The sequence below is a fragment of the Antennarius striatus genome, chromosome 22, assembly GCF_040054535.1.
Source record: "Antennarius striatus isolate MH-2024 chromosome 22, ASM4005453v1, whole genome shotgun sequence".
In the NCBI taxonomy this organism is placed as follows: domain Eukaryota; kingdom Metazoa; phylum Chordata; class Actinopteri; order Lophiiformes; family Antennariidae; genus Antennarius; species Antennarius striatus.
In genome coordinates this window covers 7,928,545-7,952,165 of record NC_090797.1, presented here as the reverse complement: position 1 = coordinate 7,952,165, position 23,621 = coordinate 7,928,545, and the positions used below count along the sequence as shown (strand labels likewise).

At 40.1% G+C, this 23,621-nt stretch overlaps 1 protein-coding gene and 1 long non-coding RNA gene across 2 annotated transcripts in view; one reads left to right on the top strand and one right to left on the bottom strand.

Annotated features, from left to right (window-relative positions):
• Nucleotides 1–23,621, top strand: part of acss3 (acyl-CoA synthetase short chain family member 3) — a 29,133-nt gene that overhangs the window by 5,011 nt on the left and 501 nt on the right. Inside the window, exons 6-15 of the mRNA XM_068306656.1 lie at nucleotides 391–471; nucleotides 814–909; nucleotides 2,039–2,190; nucleotides 7,452–7,555; nucleotides 21,469–21,564; nucleotides 21,767–21,830; nucleotides 22,605–22,686; nucleotides 22,954–23,076; nucleotides 23,156–23,255; nucleotides 23,378–23,553. Coding sequence (XP_068162757.1) covers nucleotides 391–471; nucleotides 814–909; nucleotides 2,039–2,190; nucleotides 7,452–7,555; nucleotides 21,469–21,564; nucleotides 21,767–21,830; nucleotides 22,605–22,686; nucleotides 22,954–23,076; nucleotides 23,156–23,255; nucleotides 23,378–23,553 — 1,074 coding nt within the window. The remainder of the gene's footprint in view (nucleotides 1–390; nucleotides 472–813; nucleotides 910–2,038; nucleotides 2,191–7,451; nucleotides 7,556–21,468; nucleotides 21,565–21,766; nucleotides 21,831–22,604; nucleotides 22,687–22,953; nucleotides 23,077–23,155; nucleotides 23,256–23,377; nucleotides 23,554–23,621) is intronic.
• Nucleotides 13,597–23,480, bottom strand: LOC137589139 (uncharacterized). The gene is made up of 5 exons (XR_011034150.1): nucleotides 23,342–23,480; nucleotides 22,968–23,059; nucleotides 22,019–22,047; nucleotides 21,438–21,571; nucleotides 13,597–13,887 (listed from the first exon to the last, which is right to left on the bottom strand). It is a non-coding gene; the product is annotated as an uncharacterized lncRNA (long non-coding RNA).

Below are 23,621 nucleotides of genomic sequence, written 5' to 3'. Positions count from 1 at the left end.
GCTCATGCAGAAAGAACTGCCTGCAGGCAGTTTTAAAATGGAAAAATCTCAGCTCCTTTCAAATTATTTTGCTTTTGACCAACAGTTGATGTAAGATATCAACCTGCTGTGTCGTGCTTTGGTGTAATTGTGTTGTTATTCCAAACTTGTTTTTTTTCCTGCCGGTAGCTGTGACTTTCTCTGCTATCGCTGTTTGGAGACCATAACCGTGTAATTGTTGACATGAGGTGCAGCATTAACTCAAGAGTAACCCTATTAGGTAATTTGAAGCAGAATTGATCCTCTTCCATGCAGCAGGGCGACTGCATTCAGATTGATATTAAAGCCCTGCTTCTGCCCTCAGCACAATGCCTGTCACCAGTCTGATGTTTTCCTTATCTCGTCCCCCAGGGTGTAGTGCGAGACACTGCAGGCTACGCTGTGATGCTGAAATGGACCATGTCAAATATTTATGGACTCAGTCCCGGAGATGTAAGGCAATAGTGCATCATTTTCTCCCTTTTATTCATGCTGAAGAACAAAGAGCATACAATCAACAAAGATAAATTGTTCTGCACTGGTAGTATTCTATTTTGATATTTCTCTATTTATTCTCTATATTATTTCATTTGCAGAGTCTTTGCTTTCAAATATCACTTGATTAGTAGCTGTTATTTAGATGTTCTACACACACACACACACACACACACACACACACACACACACACACACACACACACACACACACACACACACACACACACACACACACACACACACACACACACACACACACATATATATGAGTATTTCATGTCTTTCAACCGGTTGTAGGTTTGGTGGGCAGCCTCAGACCTGGGCTGGGTGGTGGGTCATTCATATATCTGCTACGCTCCTCTGCTTCATGGTAACAGCACAATTCTCTATGAGGTACGTCCAAGTCAGTCAACTTTAATATCTGAAACTAACTGCAGTCGCATTACAAGCACTATCGAATGTCATGTGAATTGAACAACTTGTAACCTTGTCTGGTGTTAAGGTCAGTTTGTCCTCTGTTGCCTCTGCAAACCACCCCTCCCATATCTATTTAGTGGCTCAGATGAAGATGTCATTCGCCCTGTTGACTCTCGACTCCACCGACTTCAGCTTTTTTCTTTTCTAGTCTTTTGCACCATTTCATTTAAGGGTTTTAATTAAAGTACGAAAGGACAAATTGACAAAGTGTTTGCAGCACAACTGTAGCACTAAGCACTTGAAAAGATGAGAAGGTTAAATGAAAAAAAAAACAACTTTTAATAAAAATATTTTCTGCTTGAATGTGTGTTTTCAACAGCCTCTTGATGATAATGCTTTAAATTATTGCAGGTAATTTACCTTTGAGAGTCAGCTACCCACTGGCTTTGCACTCTGCTGATTGTGTTGAGCTTCAACACCATCTCTAGGCCAGTTCTGTGTGCCTGATCCTCATGCATCTTACAGTGTTTGGTTTGTGTTGAGGGACACTCATTGCATCTGATTTTCTTTCACCTGTTAGCAGCAGAACTGCCTCAGCAACAACTTAATTTGTCTTCACTCAATCAGTGTTGTACTCTGGCCACGTTAGTTGTCTCTCGTTGCTGTTATTCTAGCGAGTTCAGGCGAAATGCTGCCAATATTTGCTCCCATCTCTGCCCAATGCAGAGATGCAAATATTTATCAAGGGCCAAAATGACAGCAGGAGCTTGTCGACCGCTGTTTAATATTCTCATTCATCTGAGCTTGTTTCCTCACTGGAGGGACGGCCTGGTTCAAAATCAGAAACTGTATGGAAATTGTTAGAAGTACTTGCCTGCAGGCATCTGCATCTTTTATTCTACAAATAGAATAATATTTTCCAATCTATGGATTCCTGGGTTCATTTATCTGTCCTCTCCTGCTCTATGAATAATCATGGTTTGAAAGTTGGAGTGGCTCTTTGCTGCGGAACCTCGTAAGAATGTTGATTTGATGTTTATGAGCCTCTACATAATCCTATGTATCTGCTGTTTGTCCTGTGATTGGTTGTACTATTTGCTTACAGGGTAAGCCTGTGGGGACCCCAGACGCGGGGGCCTTCTTCCGTGTAATGTCTGAAAACGGCGTCTCTTCCATGTTCACGGCACCCACTGCCATCCGCGCCATTCGCCAGCAGGACCCCCATGCTGAATGTGGAACAAAGTACCCTCTGTCCAGGTAGATGCTTGGCACAGCTAGAGCAATCCTAAAATCATGACTAAACAAATAGAAATTTCTAATAATTTAAGATATATATTAGATTTTTTTGTGGTATTAAATTCTAAAATCTCTAGTTAGTAATAGGTCACTAAGTCAGCTTCTTTGAGGCCGATTTCTTTTTGATTGTTTTGACCTTCTTTGCAGAACATAGACAAGAGAGTCCAAGGAGCGCAAACGTTTGAGGGGAGGGGGGATTATCCTATGTTATGATAGACATTTACTCGACATACATCTAAATGTTACCTTTAGATGTATGCATTTAAGTCATGTTATACAACATGATTTAAACTTCCCAATCTGACAATGTTAAAGAATTATTATTTAATAAAAAGTACCATATCCAGGTCCTGATCAACACCAGAATGTAATCACCTGTAGGATTTGCTACAGGCAATAATTAAATTCAAATTTGTCTATTAGTATTTACGTAAGATACAGAAACTGAAGCAATCGATAAGACCTTTTTGGCAGAGGTGAGAGGCACTTGGAAATGTTTGGAAATGTTGTCACGGGCCTTGTAAACTTCTGATAGCATGATTGATGTTAGAATGGTCGACAGTCTTGCCCTAATGCTAATTAAAAAAGGCTTCACGCAATTTTGTTAGGCTTATCAATCTCTCAGATTAATTAAAAGTTTAATGAAGCACGGCTAGGTGAATCATGTGAAAATGTCTTGAGAGGTAAAAAAAAAGTAAATCAGGCCATAGTCGCTGGCCGGGAGGCTGAAAGGCATTTTATCAGTTAACCTCTCATGACTTAAGACTGTAATCCATGGAGTGATAAATATAAAAAAGGAATTTAATGCAACACCACAAAGGCTACATGTCCATGCCTTATCCTTTTGCTGTAGGTGGCAGGAGTTTTAAAATTTTAAGAAGTGTTAAAGCATCTCTCGGTTGAAACTCTTTAGCACAGCTGGCCCGGGCTGTCGTTCGTCTCCGGCCATCTGTTGACGTGGAGCCCATCTCCTCCCGTTAGTGCTCGTGAGTCGGTACCCAGAGCTCCTCGCTAGGGTGATAATCAAGATGGATGACAAGCAACGGCTGGTGGCTGGCGCCCACCTGTATTAAATCATACAGCATGAACTTATTTCTTATTTGCCTAGCCGCTGTGTCCCCCTTCAGGTCGTCTGCAGAGCGCTGCTGACACAATCTGTAGCGATAGAAGTTTACCTCAGAGAATCACGTAATTGCTGAAATTATCACAGTTGTTAATTATTTGTTGCAGTGCAGGAACCCCAACTCATGTTGTGGTGTCAATTCGGAGCTTTCATTCTGCCCAGTACTCTGAAAATACCTCTAAGCACACAATCATAAAGCAATTCTGAGAGTGGCTGACCTCTGGCCTCAGTGAATCATTCAGTAACTCCACTGCTGTGTGCTGAATTTGTCCATCTTGGGTTCTTTGCTATGCTGAATGCATGCAGCCTTTTTTAAAATGCTCGGCTGCAGGACAAAAGTTTTTTTTTTTTTTTTGGACAATATCTATGCTTCAACTATTAGTGTCGTTTATCATTCCAATTTCAACTCTGTCATAATAATTTTGCTAATTAAAGTGACTTGCTGTCCCTGTGCACACTTCCTTGTTCTTAATGTGTCTTTCCCCTTGAGGGAGGGAGGAAGGTGAGAGATTCAGCGCTGGAGAAAACATGTCGTGCTGAGGCAGGCAGCAATATAAAGGATGCAAACATAGATGTATTCTAACTGAGAGGCAGTTCAATATCTGGCTTGTGATTTACTTTATTTCAGTGTTGCAACAGGAGGCTTCATGCCAATAAAACATGGCATTTTGATGTTTAATATTCACATGGAATTTAAATGAATGATTTACTTAGTGCACCAGGCAGTTAATGATGATTTATGTGTCAGTTCTCACCTCTCTTGAATTTGCTGTGTGAATCTCAGAAATATATGGAATCTGCTCAGTCTATCAAAAGTGATGTAAATTAGGCTTGATGCCCCTATTTTATAAGATTTTCCTAATATAAAGTTTTAGATTAGTTTGGTTTAGTTTTTTTGAAAGAAAACATATGAAAGCCGTGACTGCAGTAGTCATATTCACTGTGTCACTTATGGATCTAATTATACTGAGAATGAGTTATTCTACTTTCTGCTGGTACCCAGATTAAATATTCATCAAATCACATGCTTTGAGACAATATTGGCAAACGGATCCACTTCCTATGGATCTGTGAATTTTGACATTTCTTATAAAGTTTGGAATGAATCATGTGTCAATATTGATAGTGCTGGTTCTAATTAAAAGAGTAATGATTGAAATAATAAAATCTTTTGGAAAACTCAGTTAGGTTAATGCCATGCACATAATTTCATGCTACAGAGGCATTGAACGATAAATTGATATTGCTCAAATACTGCAGCTTATCACCGCTGTCAGACTTTTACTCCCTCCACACTCGCCGCTCGGCTATAATTGCCCTGGACCCCAATGTGCTTGAGCCATATTACTTGTCATGGATGTGAGAATGTCTGTGTGAGAGTGGCTACGGGGCTGTCTAAAGCTGTGATGGAGTGGTGCTCTGCATAAATGCAGCATGTCAGACAGGGCAGAAGCACTGTCAGAAGTGTTTTATAGTAAAAGATAGGGAACTAACTCCGAGGTATGAGAGCCTCAGTCATAAATGCATGACCGATTGCATGAATCCAGTCCGTCATGATTTTTGTTGCACGTTATAACAGGTGTTGTTAAAAGCAGTACTGTAGTGATATTTTTTCAAAAAATTTTTAATACCTTTTTATTTCAGTAAACTCCTGGGACTTCAATTTTATATTCTCTTGTACGCCTCTCCCAAATACATTCTCGTTCCATTACTACGCAGTTGCAGCTATTTGCCCCCAAAGAGTCCTGCACACAGTCTGGTTTATATACTTCTACGGATGGGTATTGATTCACCTGAAAGGTTTGATCCTTGTTTCACTATCAACTTTGAAAAAAAATAATATTTTTTTTACTTAAATCAGAATATCTCTTTTATTCTTACATATTTTTCTGTCTCTGACTTTATATAATTAACTTCAAGCATATTAGCAATTGGTAGACTTTGGAAGGCTGTCATGTTTATAACCTCAACCACCAGTAATACGCTGTTTTCTGCTTTATTAGCCTATTTCAAGGTCACAGTGTACAGATATGTGTGGCCTTATCTTTGCAAACTACCCCACAAATAGTTGTTATCATTGTAACATGTCGTGGCTGCTGATTGGAAAGCGTCAGCGTCGTGGCATTGACTTCTTAATATTTTACTACCTTGTACTTCCCCTTGTACTGGTTTGAAATGGTTTGAAAGCAAGGGACAAGCTCCTTAATGCTCTGGAGGTATAATATGAAATAATTTTTACATTGCTGTCATTCAAGTTTTTATCCTTTTTATAGTCTTTAAGTTGCTTAGAATTAAATATTTTTCAATGAAAGCTGATCATGGATGTCAGTGAGCTCGGTCAACCAAATGAACAAGCTCAATTTGACTCCTTAGAAACTCTTGAGTCTGAACTCCCCTTGGAAAAGTAGAAGAATTCCAGTAGAAGCATAATGTTGTTAAGTGAGAACAGAAGGTCGGTGCCAGGTCAGCCAGTCAATCATTCATTTATTCCACACATAATTTTTCCTACTTCCTGCAGGGACTCATCTGACATCTGCTGTGTTAATCCAGAGGCTTCAGGATACCCTTGATGTATGTCTTTCATTTTTGATGACAGTCCTGGCTTTCATTTAGCCTCTAGCCATTAAGAATAAAAATAACCTTCAACTTTTTGATAACATCAAACATATTGTATTTGGTTCTAAATTTCTTTACAAGTTGTGCAGCTACACATTAAATATCCAATTATCCGACATAAAAGTCCTGTAAAATAATTTAAAAGTGTCAAGAATGAATCAAACAAAGGCATGATAATTAGAGCTGTCAGTTTAAATTATGTGTTGAGGGGTATGATCAACTAATCCCTAAAAAACCCCCTCATTAATGACTAATTTTGACCTCCATGTCATTGAGATGAGGTTTAACATATAATTACACAATAACATTACCTCCAGTATATTAAAATGTGAATAACCTGTTAGAAATGATTGCTGTTAACCAAAAAGTAAGTTTGTCACTTGTGTGCTGTGTCCTCCGTAATTGTCCTGAAAGTATACATAGAAGCAGTCAATCATAAACAGATTTAAAACTTACAGCCTGACATTATTAAGAAAATAACTGGCTGTAGGCATCCTTCACATTCGAGCTGGCTTGAAACGGAATATTTTGGATGTTGTTCAGCATTTTGCGAGGTGCAGTTCTTGTTACCCAATTACAGTGGGATGGAAAAACCACAGAAACTAGACTACGTTACATTCCAGGGAACGAAGAACAACTGAGCGAGAGAGCACTGCCTGAAAAAGAGAATCAAATATTTCCAAACCAGAAGGGAGGAGAAGATCAATTGTCTGTTATGGATGATAGGTTGTGTCTTGAGCCTTGATTCGACTTGGATCTGGGTGTGAGTTCCACATTTTCATGGGGAAATCTAGTACATCTATGCTTGCAATGTGGCCCGGACTTCAATGGGGTTCCAGATTTCACCACAGCCTTGGCGTGAGCAACCTGCTGTGCTGTGAATTAGATGTGAGCATCATGGAGGCCATTTGGGGGGGGGGGGTGACTTGTTAAGACAGAAACTGCAGTGATTTGGTTTCTTTTAGGGCATATAGGAAGGATTTCATGAAACCAGGGAATAGCTGATATCCTAACTAGGAAGAAAGTTGAACAAATATTACTTTAGTATTACTATTAGAAAATAGAAATGTTAAATATTTTTAAGTTTTTAATGAAAGACTTTTTAAATTGGAAGCCAAATGACTGAGCTCTCAGAGATTGCAGCAGAGGTGATGATCAGCATAGCAAGAGTTCACTTGCAGTGTCCTGATAAGTGAGACCATCAGAAGAAAAGCCACCATAGGCAGAGATGTCATCAGATAAAGTGTATAATAAGCACTGAGGACAAAGATGGATGAAATCCATTGTTTCTGAACACTAAATTTATTGTCTGATATGTAGTGCTTTTCCGTTTGCTGAATGCTCAATATTAAGTCATCAGAAGTCTGTAGTCAAGGACTTGGGGTCACTGAAACTCTGCAGACTTTCTTTATTTGATCGTTCCTATACGAGGACAGATAGGTTGTTTTCTCACATTTCTGACAGATGGACTCTGTCTTTGCAGGTTGCGGTCTTTATTTTTGGCAGGAGAGCGTTGTGACGTGGAAACGCTTGAGTGGACAAAGAAGAGCTTCGGGGTTCCTGTCCTGGATCACTGGTGGCAAACGGGTAGGAACAGTCTGACTTTCTGTCGACTCAAATATTTCAGTCTGAGTTTCCCAATTTTTTAACGAGGGAGATTGAATTTGAAGTTTTAATTGGAAAGTCTGTACTGTAATATGAATGAACTGCTCCTGTCTTTCACCAGCATTATGCTCTGTTCTCTTACATCTTACGTCTCTTTGATTCAAGGCCTCACACAACAGCGAGGCCAGCATACAGAGGGTGTAGTTAATGTCCCTGGATTTATGGAAGCAGACGTTAAAACGATAATATGTATCCCCTACCATATGCTATGTGTGAGTCAGCTTTAATGATGTCTTTGCCAGGCTGAGAAATTCTTTGCTTTCTTTAAAAAAGATTTTGTGATAGAGATACTGAAAACATTTCAAGGACTGCAAATATTTTATTATCTTAAATTGTGCATGATTTTTTTGATTAAACTTCATTTGTAAAATTCAGCCTTGTGTTAAACGACAAATGTAGTCTTTGCCTTGTTTTATGACTTCATTGACATTAACTTGGCCTTGAGCGGAAGCATAACTCTAGAAAATTGCTACTCCCTGAATGCTTGCTGCTATTGTGTGGAACATTTTTAACACAATGTCCTCTTTGATAAATCTGTGTTTTGTTTTGTATTATCGACCAGGGGATTTGGACACTTCTCCCAGAATAATTAAGATGTTAAAGATTCTTCATTTTGAATTTCCAAGTTTCTCAAGAAACTGATCATTAGACAAAGTTATATCATCATCCGGACAGGTTATCTGATCTCCAATCAGTCTGTGTTTTTCGAATATGTGCAAAATCGATTTGATTAACTTTGCCTTTCATTCAGTTCAATAATGTTTAGTTGACCCATATGACTGGCTGAGATGTCAGGACAAAGTCAGACTCAGCAAAGCCATGAAGGAAAGAACCTACCATGGATACCTTTTCTATAACTTCAAGGGAACTGAAATAAGTCATGATGTTAAACAAGATATTTCAAAAGAACAGCCTGCAAATCTTGATTTCCATTCTAAAACATGGTCACATTTAAAACACCATTACTCTATCAAGTTTTAAATCATTCTATACTGTATGGCGCAGTGATTTTCTTGTTAAAATGCAATGATAAGTTACAAACAGAACAGGTTTCTATAAGTTAGAAACAGGATGACTCATTTTGGCAGACAGATAACTCAGCTGTTCCTGGGAAAAGGCAATTCTCTTGAAAAGAATCAGAATTTGCTAGCTGCTTCTCTAAATCCAGGATTCATGTAGAATGGAGCGAGTGAAGCTCTTCCAGATTTTTGAAGAATACAATGTCAATATTGATGAATGTTTTTCACTGGTTTCTGATTTTGAAAGTGTGTGCCTTTCCTCACAGACAAAAAACAAATTGGACTAAAAAATATTGCTTTTATTTCTGGCATGAATCAGAATCATTTTAAGTTCCAGGTTCATTCATTAAACAAAGAAGAGCAAGGTTGTAGTTTTTTTGTAATCGCTTCACCTCACGTTTGACTTAATGAGGAACACACTTTACGAACCCGATTGCATCTCAGATCGAAGTCTTTAACCTCACCTTTTACTGCCATTCACCAAGAGTTGTAGTGAACCTGTGATAAATGTGCCAGTGGCAGAGAAAGACTACAGTTGTGTTTGTTTTGTAATATCCTTCCTGTAAAGATGGAGGATCGATGCTGGACCACATTCCTGTGTTAAAATACGGAATCAATGTTGTTGTTGGACCGTTTGCAGAGGCAGCACTATCTGATCAGATTAACAGATGTGGCTGATTGGTATGGTCAAGTTCCAGATATACCAGAAAACATCAGCAAAGTTTCTGTTTAGAAAACTCACCAATAACAAGCTATTTCCTACCTCACACCGATATATATATATATATATATATATATATATATATATATATATATATATATATAAAATAGACTTTTTTTTCCGGTATACAAAGCATGTGTTCTTTATTTAATAAAAATGTAGAAAGATTGATTATCTTGGCACACTCACCCATCGTGTTTGTGCGTTTGAGTGTCTGATTTAAAGCCATCTTTAACACCCAGGAATACAGTTAGGATATGTCAGTTGTTGAATGCAAGCTTTGCAAAGAAATGCGAAGAAAATAACCACCCCAAGCAGGGAAGATTTAAAGATTCAGTTCAGCTGTCCGGACAACATTTATAATTTGTTTTACAAGTTTAAGGGCACCTTTCCAGTGATTAACTTGAAACTTTTACACAAATGCATCCCTACGTCTAGTCTTTGAGACATGAGGTTGTGTGTAGGCTAACTGGGAACACACGACTATGGCGACTATCCTGTTTCTAATTGGCACACAGTTTCTACTAAATATTATCTCACGACACCCTCCAATTAGTGCTGTAACGACAGTGAATCCTCTCTCTGTGGTATTTTCTTGTGCAGTTGGAGTTTCATTACATTGATCTTTGATCACACGGGGATTTCGGATGACTGATGTTCACAGGCAAACACAAGATTGAATCTTTTCCAACCCTCTAGCACTGTGCGATTTGCTTACTCTTTAATGTTGAGTATATTTCATGCTGTCAAACAGAACCTCCCTCCTCCTGAGTCCGACCAGCAGTGCAGGTTGTTGGTCTTTTTTCACTCTGTCGGTTGTGAGAACAGAGCTGTTGATTTCCATCTTTGTCTCTGCAGCTTCCCGGTTTGTGACACAACGTTTCATTCCTCTCGAACACTGAGGTGTTTATTCCACAGTCAAGTTCCAATCTCTTCATTCTGCTGTACACACAAACTCAAACCCCTGGACAAAATCCTGTCACACTTTGTGGCTCGCCTTGCTTGGTAATTTATTGCGTTTGCATAAAAAACAAAACCTTTGGTGCCCTCTTGATGTCTGTCTAGATGTGCTAATCCCATTGGATTTTTTTTTTAACCTCCTGCTAAACTCAATAACTCAGCTGTTAGCCAGAGCTGCTTTTCGAACATGTTCATCCACTTTCACAGCATCCATTCCCTCCTTGCCTCGCTCACCTTCACCCCATTTTAACTTCAGACGGTGACGGAGGCGCCGCCACATTATTCAATGAGTCATCATTAGTTTCTGATGGAGCCAACTTGAGTTTTTGTCTCATGCTGTCTGAGCTCACTTGTGTTTTTTATTTAGTTTGTGCACACTGTGTGTTCTCGGAGCTTGTACAATAATTAATGGTGTGTTATTTCTTTACATCATTTGAAAAAGAAGAGCATTTTCTTAGTGTAACTTCTGGTTTAAGTTTCTTTTGGGGATTTTTTTATACTAAAAATTTTAATTCATTGTCATACACAAGGGCCGTTTGGCTTCCAAATACCTCATGCAATGTGACTCCATAATGCTGCTTAGATAAGCAGTTTGCTTTTTTAGTACATATATATTGACACCTAGCTATCAGTTGTGAATAAAAGATGAAGTTGTGCGTATAGAGCGTCCTTCTTCCTGTCACCTAGAATCACCCTATTTGGTGCGTCACAATTCACTGGTTCACACAATTCACATTGATCATGCAACTTTGAGCAACACTAGTCCCTTGGCAACTCCCTCACCTCCCATCACAGAGACGGGAAGCAACTTAATCACTGGATCTGTTTAGCATTCAAGGCTCATTTACCCATCACAGAATGGGATGTCAGACTCCTAACAATATGGTCAAAAGGGCGGAGATGCAGAGTTTGTTTCCTTGGGCATCCAATCAAGAATCAACACATTCCTCAACTGTGCAGCAGTTTTTTTAAGTCGCTCTCTGAACCATTTGGTTTCATATTAAATATTGATAGATCTATCCTTCCACTTGTAGAGGGCTTTGCTCTTTGTAGTCTCTGGATATAAATTGACTAAAATCAATCACCCACTGAAGTTGCTCATAAATCTTTCCAGCTGAACGCCTGTAATCCTCGAATGTAATATTCAGCAGCTGAAAGCTGTAATCGATGGCAAGAAAACCAGCACCATGAGCAATGATGGAAAGAGTAGAGAAACACACGGCGTCTTTGGAGTAGAATATTACTTTGGAGTTTTGGGTTACAGGTACATAACATACTGACATTTTTCTGATCTAGAAAAATCTTTGATAACACCCGGCTGTGCATGGAATATAGATTTAGCTTCTAATAGCTATAGGGAAACTTTTCTGTACCTTTGAAAAATCTTACACAGGTTTATTTTAAAATTTACTGCCTCGCTGTCGGAAGGAGTGGAAATAAATCGTTTCAGATATATAACGCAATAGTGTTGCTATTTTAGCTTTTACAGCTCTCTGATGGCGATTCAGTGTTTGTTTCACAGACAGCTGAAAAACATGCAGTTTGTATTCAGTTCACTTCAACTGGAAGGTTCCCAGGCAAATTAATAGTGAATAAAATACTTGTCACTTGGTTTTGTGTGTGTGTGTGTGTGTGTGTGTGTGTGCAGCTCCTCCGTGTAAATCTGCTATATGGTCACGAAAGGGTCTGATATTTATTAAACTGAGGGTGTCTCCAGATGCTGTTAAATGTTGCATCACCAAATTCGTTTGATATCTTTGATATCCTCTCCCAACGCTGGGTTAGGTTCATTGTCTGTGTTGAAAGGTTTAAACACACCTAAGCCCCCACCTAAGGCATCTATATGCCTTGGTGAGGGCTTCCCTTACCTTACAACCAGCTGTGCATCACTGAAGATAGATAAACAGTTAAACCATACACAGAGGTCCCAGCATTAATAGCAGAACGTTCAGCCTCCACAAACAGCCAGCTTGCTGCAGCGGTGCCTGTGGTGCAGTCGGAGTGATACAGCAGAGGGGTCCTTAAATTTAAAATGATTTTGCTGCCATTGTATACGGCCACAGAAAAAAATAGCTTTGCAAATTTCCCCTCCATGCTTCAGCGATTTGATGCTTTGCCAAACTTGCAAATTTTTAGCTGGAAATGTTTATTTGTGCTAACAAACCTGCAGATAGATTTTGACTAATTTGATCACTTTAACTTGCAGGCTAGTTTCCACACCAGATCGCTTCGCTGATGCAGGCGAGATTAGTTTTCTATTATGGAGTGGAAATGATTGGTGCTCTCGTTATTCCTATGTGCAGTGGACTCAATCATTTCTCAGCCTCCCACTGTCAACTGGTGCTGAATCATCCTGTCTGATCAGCCCAGACAGTTCACCACACAGCTTTTTATTTTGCTTTCTCCCATAGTCCCCCCTTTCCTGCCTTTACCCTCATTATATCTATGTATATATGCGTCTTTCTCATACACTCAGATCTACACATACATTTAACACAACTTGCTAAACACACACACTCACACACACCCAGGACCAACATTCATCTCTTAAGCCGACTGAAGTCACCAACAGCCTGGCTCACCTCCCTTTTTATGTGCATATGAGAAAATGTCTGCCATTTTGAAGTCTGATAATAATCTGTGTGCTATTTTAAGACCCAAGTGCCATTGGCAGGGGGTGGGGGTGGGGAGGTGCTGAAGGTTGCTGATGTCACTGGTGTTGCCTGGCAACAAATGTGTGTTTCCAGTTGGCAGGGTTTGGCTGCCTCACCAGTGACTAGTGGCGGAAGGACTTTGTGTTTTTAAGGTGTTCTTTTCTCAGACTATCAGACAGCAGACTCCTTTGTGCACAGACTGTAACTGTCTTCAGAAAGTGAGCTGGACTTCCTCACAGCAGCTGTCTTGTCAAATAAAATACAGACTTGACATCACCCCCCCTACCCCACCCCAGCCTTTGCCAAATGCAGTGCTGGCAGATGATTGTTTTCTGCACATCCTCCTCCTGGTGTCAAAGCGTCAGAAGGGCTGCAAATAGTATTTTTATAGCCTCCTTGAAAACACCATATTCCTGCTGAAGACAAACAGGCATCACATGCTGGATATCTGCATACAAGAACCCTTACAGTAGTAAGTTTATGGATGTAGCCCTTTTGTGCCAGGAGAACATGTGACCAATATGCATGAGGAAAGCTGCATTTTCCATGCTTCAAGTGGATGAAATCTTTTTCTTCATAGAAGACTAAGTAGCTGGGATAATTTTGTGTTTTAATACAGGAAAGTTAATTTCATACAGAATAACAGAATACAGAATAATATTGTTAACTGTTGCTCACTATTAGGTTGTTGAGTTATCTTAGGCCAAAGTTATTGATCACATAGCGATGGAGGTTGTGGTCTTGCAGCTGGCTAGAATGTGCCAGGATCACAATGTCAGGTCACTGCAGGACTCAGCCAGAAGGAGGCCAGTTTGATGATGGGGGGTGGGTGCAGCACAGAGATGATTTACAGTGGCTCAGACAAGGACTGTGGCTTCAGGGATGAGAGGAGACAGCAGGCTGGGGGAATGAGAGGTGAAAAGACAGAAGTGATGGAGAGAAAGTTGGGCATCATCAGTGGGTAAAAATGACCTGTAGGGCCAAAGGAGTTTCACATATTCCTGTATGATTTATTTTACCTACTGTTATTCCAATGAAAGAGAGAAAATACATGGTTGTATTCCTCTTACGAAGACACATTTCAGAATATATACTTTCAGGACAATTTTTCTATTTTTTTCTGAACTTATTTGACTCTGGTTTGTGAAAGTTGGCCTTGCATTCTACTTTCACCTCTGGAAAGTTGTATTATGAGACAGAGCAAGGCCAGTGTATTGGGATAAAAACTGACTTAAGTAGGTATCTGTGTACAACAATCCACTGATTTCGTTGACAGGATTTAAACATTTGTCTCCTAACTTTCTGTTGATAAATTGCTTAAAGTTTGCATCCATATCTTACAAACTGCGCTTAGAATTTTAAAAGAGGAGTCTGACAACCTTTCCCCTCATGTCATGTGATTAAGCACAAGCTGAGGATCAGGCGTCGCTGTCATCAGCACAAACTTGAGCATTCATCCGGTATTCACTCCAAAGCACCACAGCATTTGTCTGCTAAAGTTTGTAAGCCACCTGATGGGGGGGTCTTTCATTTGCAAGTTAAGTAGTGAATTTGTATGCATAAACTTGGCTCCAAGCAAATGAGCCGAGCTGCCTGAAAAATGATAAGGGAGTCAGTGTTTTAGTTGATGGAAGGAAATTATCCCTTCAAGAGTCCGAGTTGTAAATGACAGAGTGCATCAGATGCATGTGCATGAGTGTTTATGTGATTGCTCATCTCGAACATGGTGGGTGGTATCACCATCTAATTCTGTAACTGACTGATTCTTCACACAATACCCTCTTTTTCTTCTCTGTTAAAATGTCCTAATTTTTTTTCTTCACCGTAATGTTTAAACATTTGGCCCAGATATGGCAAACCAACCCTTTACTGTCATTTTTTCTTTTGGATTGATTTTGATTGATGTTCTTAGTTGGAGCTCCTCTATGCTATGTTATGTGGCGTCCAGAAAAACTAATCCCACTGGTGTGTAGTAAGGTTTGGTAATTGGCCATCTTGGATCAGTATCTCAAGACATAAACAAGGAAATTATATCGCATATATTGCATTGGTGAATGTTATACTTTGCTTTTACCCGTTTAATAAGACATCGTGGGATTTTTGTTTCTAAAGCAAATGTGATGAAATGGAGAAACAAAGTCGCTTTCAATATATTTTCTCTGTTTAGCATCCTCCTACTCCACATCAACCTTGGATCAACTATCTAGGTTAGCCCCCGGACAGAGTTACCCTAGCAACCGCACATCACCTGCAACCACTAGCAAAGCTGTGCATATGTAGGATGCGCAGAATGCAATATTTTGGCTATTTTTGGCAGGATTGTTCTTTTCACATTTCACACTATATCAAAAGTTGTTTTCAATTACAGTAAATGAAAAGTTCTGCACATGGAATGTTTTTCTATTGCTAAGCCCAATATCCCTTCTTGACCCTGTGCTCAAGAGTATTTTTTATAGAAGCAAAGGAAGGACAGAGGAAACACTTGAGGAGAAGACGGTCATTTCATCTGTTTCATGAAGCAGTGCTTGAGGAGCGATGGAGAAAACAGAGCGTGGGATCAAAGAGCCATCTTTGTTTTTCCTGAACAGCAGTTCCTATCTCAGCGGTAATGAGCATGGCTCAGTGGCAACTTCTCGTTTAAAAAGGCATCACGGCATCACCAGTACCGCTCTTTGAATGCATCCTCCAACAGCCCTCCCCCTCTCTCAACCCATTCATCACGTTCAAAATGCCTCTCACTGCCCAGGCTCATATCCAACAGGTCGAAGGAAGATTGATTTGTTTGTGTACATAGGAAAAGAGCGCATGAGAGAGGGAGAAGGAGCAAAACAATGGAGAAAAGATGGAGGTGAGAGTAGAGGAAGGTACATGCAAATGCCTGTATTTGGTTCAGTGGGAATCTTTCAGACAAGCATAAAGACAACCATACACATAAAGATTGTGCATCTGTGAGTGATTGACTTAAATCCGCAGCCATTGTCTCTCTTCAATCTCAGCTTGCACTTTTTATCCGACATATTGAATCTCCTTTCCAATGGGATCAGAATAGTAGTAGTGGTGTTTTTTCTGCTTCACTTTGAGCCTCGGTTGAAGGTTTTAATTTATTTTACTGGAGAGCTGATACTGAACCGACAAGTTTTGTATCATCAGTGAATATTGTCTGCTCTCTGAATCAATATTACAATGAGAGTTCACACACTGGCCGACATCAGTCATGTAGTCAGTAATATTTTGAAATCAGGAAATGATTTCTGGACCATAACAGATATGAACAGAATGGAATGGAAAGAACCAGACTGGAACAAATCAGACAGGACAAAATACAGTAAAAAGAAACAAACCAAAACACACCAAAGAAAATAAAACACCCTCCCCCAAAAAAAGGGAAACAGATAAAAACAAAACAGATCAACACTAAACAGACAAAAACAGACCAAAACAAAATACAACAGACCAAAATAGAGAAGAACAATAATAACAAACAAAAAAACAAACGACCAAAACAAAATAGACCAAAACACACCAAAGAAAACAAAAAAGACTCACCTCACAAAAAAACAAAAGATAAGAACAAAACAGAACAAAATGAACTGGACCAAAACAGACAAAAAAAACCCCATAACAAAATAAAAACAGAGCCAAACAGACAATACAATACATAACAAAACAAAACAGAACGAAACAAAATTGACAAAAACATAACAAAACAAAGCAAAACAGACCAAAACAAAGCAGACATCAGACCTTAACAAGTGGAAGTAGAACCAAGTATCTATTGTATCTTCATATTGTGGGCTAAGAACTTCACCAGTTCTTAAGGACAACCAAGAAACTGCAAATAAAATGTTTTTGTGATGCAGCAAATGATCATGTCGATATTCTGTCATCTGCAAATATCTGACAGTGACAGAACCTGTTCTCTGTATGCCTCATAAAATGTTGACATCCAATAACACTGTCTTACTTTTTTAATTTGGGTTTTTAATTTTCTTGCCAAACCTGAATTGCTAACAGAAACAGCTGATGGCTGCTTTTAAACAGAAGCTTCAACACACCACTAACTCTGACAAGGTCTAGTGGTTTTTGTTCCCCAATCAACATATCATTTAGTGGTGCTGGACACGTGCATCCAGGACATTTCACCCTACGAAATACTGATTTCCACCAGTCCTTGAACCCCACAAAGTGAATTATTGGTTTTTTAAAATTCCACAAACGTTACAGAATTGCCCTTTGCTCTGCGTCTATCCAGTGTACATACATACTTACGGTTGAAGCAAAGGGCATGATTGGTCAGCATGAGGCCTGTCATCTTCCTGTTGTGAACTTGCTCTCTGACCATGTGGGTAGGCCTTATTGGTCCTCCAGTGACACATATCTTTTTTTTTCTCTTATTTAATCGTCAGTCCTGAACAATGTCAACGCCGTCAATGATTGCCTTTGAAACCTGCAGGGAGTGGCTAACCTGTCACTGATGAATGAAACATGCGTGGTTGCCAGTTCAGAGGTGATGTGCTCAACTCAAGACACCCCTTTCTCTCTCACTTCATAGGATAACTTAATCCCTTCCTCAACCAACAGCAACCTCCTGCCCTCTGGCTCATGTCTTTGAAGCCTGCTGTGTTGAAGTCAGATGAAGGCCTTTAGCCTTTAGCACTTCTTTGATTAGTATTGGAGTGAAGAATCAGTGTAAATCCACTTTTGATTGATTGAACCACTGTTTAAACAAGAAACTGGAGAAAGTTGTAGACCTACAATCTTACTTTATAGGTGATTTGCAGTCATAACATTCGGTTCCTACTAATCCCTCGAGAACTCTATCAGGATTGGTGACCTAGGGAACTCATGGCACCAGGATGCACTATGGGGAGCGGGTGAAGACCACTTTTGAGAATATTCTGCTGGGAAATCTAGGATGGCAAGATCCATGTGGATGTCACAGGTAGCACCTGGTTAGCCATTGTTGCAGTCCATGTATTGTACACCTTTTCATGAAAATGGTGTTCCATGAAGACACTGGCCTCTTTCAGCAGGATAATTTGTCCTGCCACAAAGCAAAAAGTGTCAGAAATGTCACAAGAATGAGTTTGATGTGTTGACTTGGCCTTCAAGATTCCCCAAATCTGATCCACAGAGGCCCCACCTTACAAATTACAAGACTTAAATGATTTTCTGCTTATGTCTTGGTGCAAGATACCACAGCACACCTTTTGAGGTCAAATGGATTCCATGCCTCGACATCAGGACTGTTTTGGCAGCAACAGATTATTACGTTGTGGTCATAGTGTTATCACTGGTACCAAAATGTTGTCAGTGGATTTGGATGAAATTATGCATTGGGCTTTATTTTGGCCAATGTAGAGTCAATTTCATTTAGAAACACATCCACTGCCACCACTGTGTAGCTAAGATCATTCAATTCCAAGTGGGTTTGATAGAAAAGTTTTACCTCCACGGAAAATGATCGTTATCCGAAAACTCATATTTCTATTGATAACACTTAAACAATTGATGAAGAACACATGATTTCAAATGGAAGAGCTGTCTTTTTAGGATAATTAGGTTGTCATTTAAATGAAAACCACATCACCACAATTTGGACTGTGCAATGGGTTCAGCCAATGTTGATTTCTCACTATCACGAGCCATTTTTTTCCCCACTGAATTTTATATTGACGATTTACTGTTTGTTCTGGTCGTGGTGACAGTAGAATTGACGTCAGTGCATGATCCCTGAGGGCTTTCTAGTTTTTAATGAGGCACTGCTAGAGTCCCTCTTTGATCGATAGGTGACAGGAATGCACCAAGAATCGTGGATATGAAGAAAGCAGGTTTTCCATTTTCATTATGAGGTAACAAAAGCTGTCAGCATGTTTGTTTGGTGGGTTTGTATTAAAGGCATCTGTTAGTACTATAGTTTAATGGTACTTGCATTGACATAGATGGTCAGCTAACTTGACTGTCTTTCCCTTTCACTGGCCAGCAGTGCTGCATATTTTAGAACTACATGAAAGTCTAGGCAGAGTAGCCAATGTTGGTTTTAGTCTACCTTGCTGCATAAATTAGCATATTTACAGAGTAATGCCCTGACAGTCCTGGCAATTTAAGAGCAACTGGCGACAGAGTCGTATTTACATTGCATGCACTCCATCTGGGTTAGATAAGCTAATTACCCGTTTGTTACAAAAATGCATTTCTGTCAAGGAAAATGGAAGTGCGTCAGATAATGTAACTGCCTCTTGTCAGCAAACTGAATGTCAAAAACACCCACATGTTTTTGAATTGTGTTCTTAATTTTTAACAAGCCAGTGTTAAGGGCTCTTCAGGGCTCTTCAGTCTTTAAGGTCAATCTGCCATTTTTTTTTACAGATAGTAGAGAAAGACATTTACCAACACTCAGATATATCAGATTAGAAGAAGAAAGTAGAAATCAACTCTTTTACATCTACTCTAGTTGTTAGTTGTGTTAGTCACACGTGTGTGACTTCACCTCATCGCGGAGTTTTGGTAGGCAGTCATGTGATACCGTATGCGCATTCTATTGGCTGATGGCATCCAGAAATGCGCTCAGTTTCGTGAGTCTTGGACTTACGTGAGACACAAAAGTGCTTTAAACAGTCGATAACGGTGTGGGAAAAGGTTATAGAGATAGAAGGTGCTTTAATATCAGTAAGGGAAGGGTCATAAACTTGGTAAGCAGGAGAGGAATGCAGAAGGACAGATTGGTATCTAGGAGAGGAATGCAGAAGGACAGATTGGTATCCAGGAGAGGAATGCAGAAGGACAGATGGTAGTTGACTTTGCAAAAAGGATCGAAATGGCTATAGTGAATACTTTCTTCCAGAAGAGGCAGGAACATAGGGTGACCTATAAGAGTGGAGGTAGGAGCACACAGGTAGACTACATCTTGTGTAGACGGTGTAACCTGAAGAAGATCAGTGACTGCAAAGTAGTGGTAGGCGAGAGTGTAGCCAAACAGCATAGGATGGTGGTGTGTAGGATGACTCTGGTGGTGAGGAAGATCAAGAGGGCAAAGGCAGAGCAGAAGACGAAATGGTGGAAGCTGAAAAAGGAAGAGTGTTGCATGACTTTTAGGAAGGAGTTGAGACAGGCTCTGGGTGGTCAGATGACTGGACAACTACAGCTAATGTGATCAGGGAGACAGGTGGGAGAGTAGTTGGTGTGTCATCTGGAAGGAAAGTAGATAAGGAGACTTGGTGGTGGAATGAGGAGGTACAGGAGTGTATACAGAGAAAGAGGTTAGATAAGAAGAAGTGGGACACTGAGAGGACTGAGGAGAGTAGACAGGAGTACAGGGAGATGCAGCGTAAGGTGAAGGTAGAGGTAGCAAAGGCCAAGCAAGAAGCTTATAATGACTTGTATGCTAGGTTGGACAGTAAGGAGGGAGAGACTGATCTATACCGGTTGGCAAGACAGAGAGAGAGAGATGGGAAGGACGTGCAGCAGGTTAGGGTGATTAAGGATAGGGATGGAAGTCTATTGACAGGTGCCAGTAGTGTGATGGGAAGATGGAAAGAGTACTTTGAAGAGTTGATGAACGTGGAAAGTTTCAGTGTCTTCTGCATTCTCTTCTCTCACACCAACTACCTTCATGTCCTCCCTCATTACATCCATAAACACACACACACACACACACACACACACACACACACACACACACACACACACACACACACACACACACACACACACAAGGAGTCTGTAAGCATGCAGATAATGAGAGGTAGAGCGGCAGGCAGCTCTTTTGTGATGCATCCAACGAGCAACTTGTAGAAGGTTGGGGGGTGCCTTGCTCAAGAGCACCCCAGCAGTGCTCAGGAGGTGAACTGGCACCTCTCCACTGCCAGTTCACACTCTGAACTTTTTGTTCCACATGGTCCTTGAACTAGCCAACCTCCATTTCGTAGCCCAAGACCAAGTGGACTGAACTACAGCCTCCCCGATTATGTAAATATGAAGCAGAAGAAAACAAACAAAACAATGGAAAACATTATATTTCCATGCGTTCAGCTGCATGCTTATTTTTGCAATTACCATGAGAAATTGCCAAACACTCAGTAACTGTAAAGTGTTTCCTCACAGGCAGCATTTTCCTGCTGTCAGTGGAACATAAGCTGGTCTACTGCTGGGTGATTCCTGAGGTAATGTCTCTTACTGAGCTGGATCGATTCTGTTATTCCTTGTCTGGGTGGGCTACGTTAAGTAAACTATCATTGCTTTAAGTGGAGTACAGTAGGGAGGCAGGGTTGTGGGGCCCATAGGAGCTGTCATAGTTTTTGTACTGTTGTATTTAGGTTAATTATATTAACACCATTAGGAGGTAGAAAGTTTGCATAAAGCAGAAACGACAGGCACCTATGAGAGTTGAGTCAGAATTGTGGCTTTACCCAGAAATTCGGCTCTTGTGGGTTATGATGGGGGTAACTCACTGATCTGAGTCTTTTATGCTCCTCTCATCAGAAACGGGCTCTGCCATCACCTCCTCTTGTATCGGGCTGGGTAACTCACTGACGCCACCTGCAGGCCAGGCCGGAAAACCTGTTCCAGGTTACAACGGTACGAACTGCAGAGGAGACAAAACATCTCCCAGTTTTTAATTTATAACACATGAATTTAAGATTTTTCCATTTTATTTTACTTTTTACACAGATGTGAAAGCAGCTGCTTGTAATTGTAGTGAGATTGCTCCTCAGATTTGCCTTTGGGCACTACGCTGCCACTGAATATGAATTTACACATTCTCTTCCCTCTCCACCAGTTACGGTGATCGATGATGACATGCAGGAGGTGAAGCCGAGGATCCTGGGAAATATTGTGGTGAGGTAAGCAAAGTTATTGGGTTACCTTCTGCTGCTTGCACATACACACACCTGTGTGTTGACAACCCTTTGTACCACCTTACCTTCCGCCCTGCTACTATCTGTTACAGCCCTCATTTCATTTCCCTGTATATTGTGTAACTGCTGGCAATGACTCAGTCAAAACTGAGAGGGGTTTCCAAGTAACTCACATGTGCAGTATGTCCTGGAATGAGAAGTCCTGCAAACACAAGGGAGAGGCTGTGTGTCGGTACTTCATTTAGTGGCCTCTTTGTATATACATACAGTACCTTCATTAAACAAATGCAGAGTGAAGCTACGTTAGAACTCCTAAGCAATACCTTTATGTCTAATATATAAATCGATTATATATTTTTTCTTATAAATCTCAATAACATGTAGCTAAAAAGCTACTTTTTATATTCCAGAGATACAAAAGTAATATTTTTGATTAGAATATTCTACTTGTAGTGAATTAAATCCATGCAAAGTCATATTTAGGGTTCCAACTTGGGAATTTGGGTCATGCTAGGGGGTTTTGGGGTGGGGGATTACTAATGGGATCTGTCAAAACAAAATCTGAGAGTTCTTCTATAGACTCTGGCGAGGTTCAGTCTGGCAGTGTCTGGGTGTGTGTCTTGACTGTTTCAAATCGTCACACATCATCATGGCTTCCTGAGTATAATCCAATAAACTTCCTTTATGCTGATCGAATTCACAGTTACTGAAACCAAGTCAGACAAAATTAATTAAATTTTCTTGAATTTCTTCCCTCAGGCTTCCTTTACCACCTGGTGCGGCGTTGTCACTGTGGCAGAACCATGATCTGTTTAAAGAACTCTACTTCACCAAGTTCCCAGTAAGATGTCATCAAGATGTGCATTGCTGACTGATTCAGAGAAAAACACATCTTCAAAGCAATGAGAAAAAAAAATCTCTTTTTATGACACTTCATAAATTACTATATATTAGATGTGGTACTGATATGTATATGGTAAAATGTGGCCCTCTAGTGGTGAAAATTGTAATTACAGAACCACATCTTTGGAAATTTGACTGAAAAAGTAAAAGTAAAAAAATTGGAGTGAACCGTTCCCTTATGTTTTTTTTTTTTTTAAATGTTCAGGGTTACTATGATACCATGGATGCAGGTTTTGTGGATGAGGAGGGTTTCCTTTACATTATGTCCCGGTCTGATGACGTCATCAACGTTGCAGGCCACAGACTGTCTGCTGGAGCATTGGAAGAAGTAGGGAAATGAGTACAGATGGGGTGACATGAATCTTTTAATGTACTTACCATATATAATTTTTATTTCATTTGTTTAGGCAGTGCTGCTGCACCCTTCAGTGGGAGAGTGTGCAGTTGTGGGTCAAGAAGACAGCTTGAAGGGTGTTGTTCCACTAGCCTTGTGTGTACTCAAAAATGGTGAGGCATGACTGATGTATAAGCTGTGACTCCGTGATTATCGGACGAAAAAACTAGATTTAAAGATCTAGAGAGCATTTACTCACCCATGTGTGTTTGCAATCTTATGTTGTGTGTCGCAGGAGTGCACCAAAGCAAAGAAGAAATTGTAAGCGAGATGGTGAAGCTTGTGAGAGACAATATCGGACCGGTTGCTGCTTTCAGGAATGTGCTTTTCGTCCGAGCTTTGCCAAAGACGCGCTCCGGCAAGATTCCTCGCTCCTCTTTAGCCGACCTGGTCAACGGCAAGCCTTACAAAGTACGACACAGAAATTGTTGGTGAAATATTCCCATCACAAATGAAGTTTTTTTTTAAAGTTAAGTACA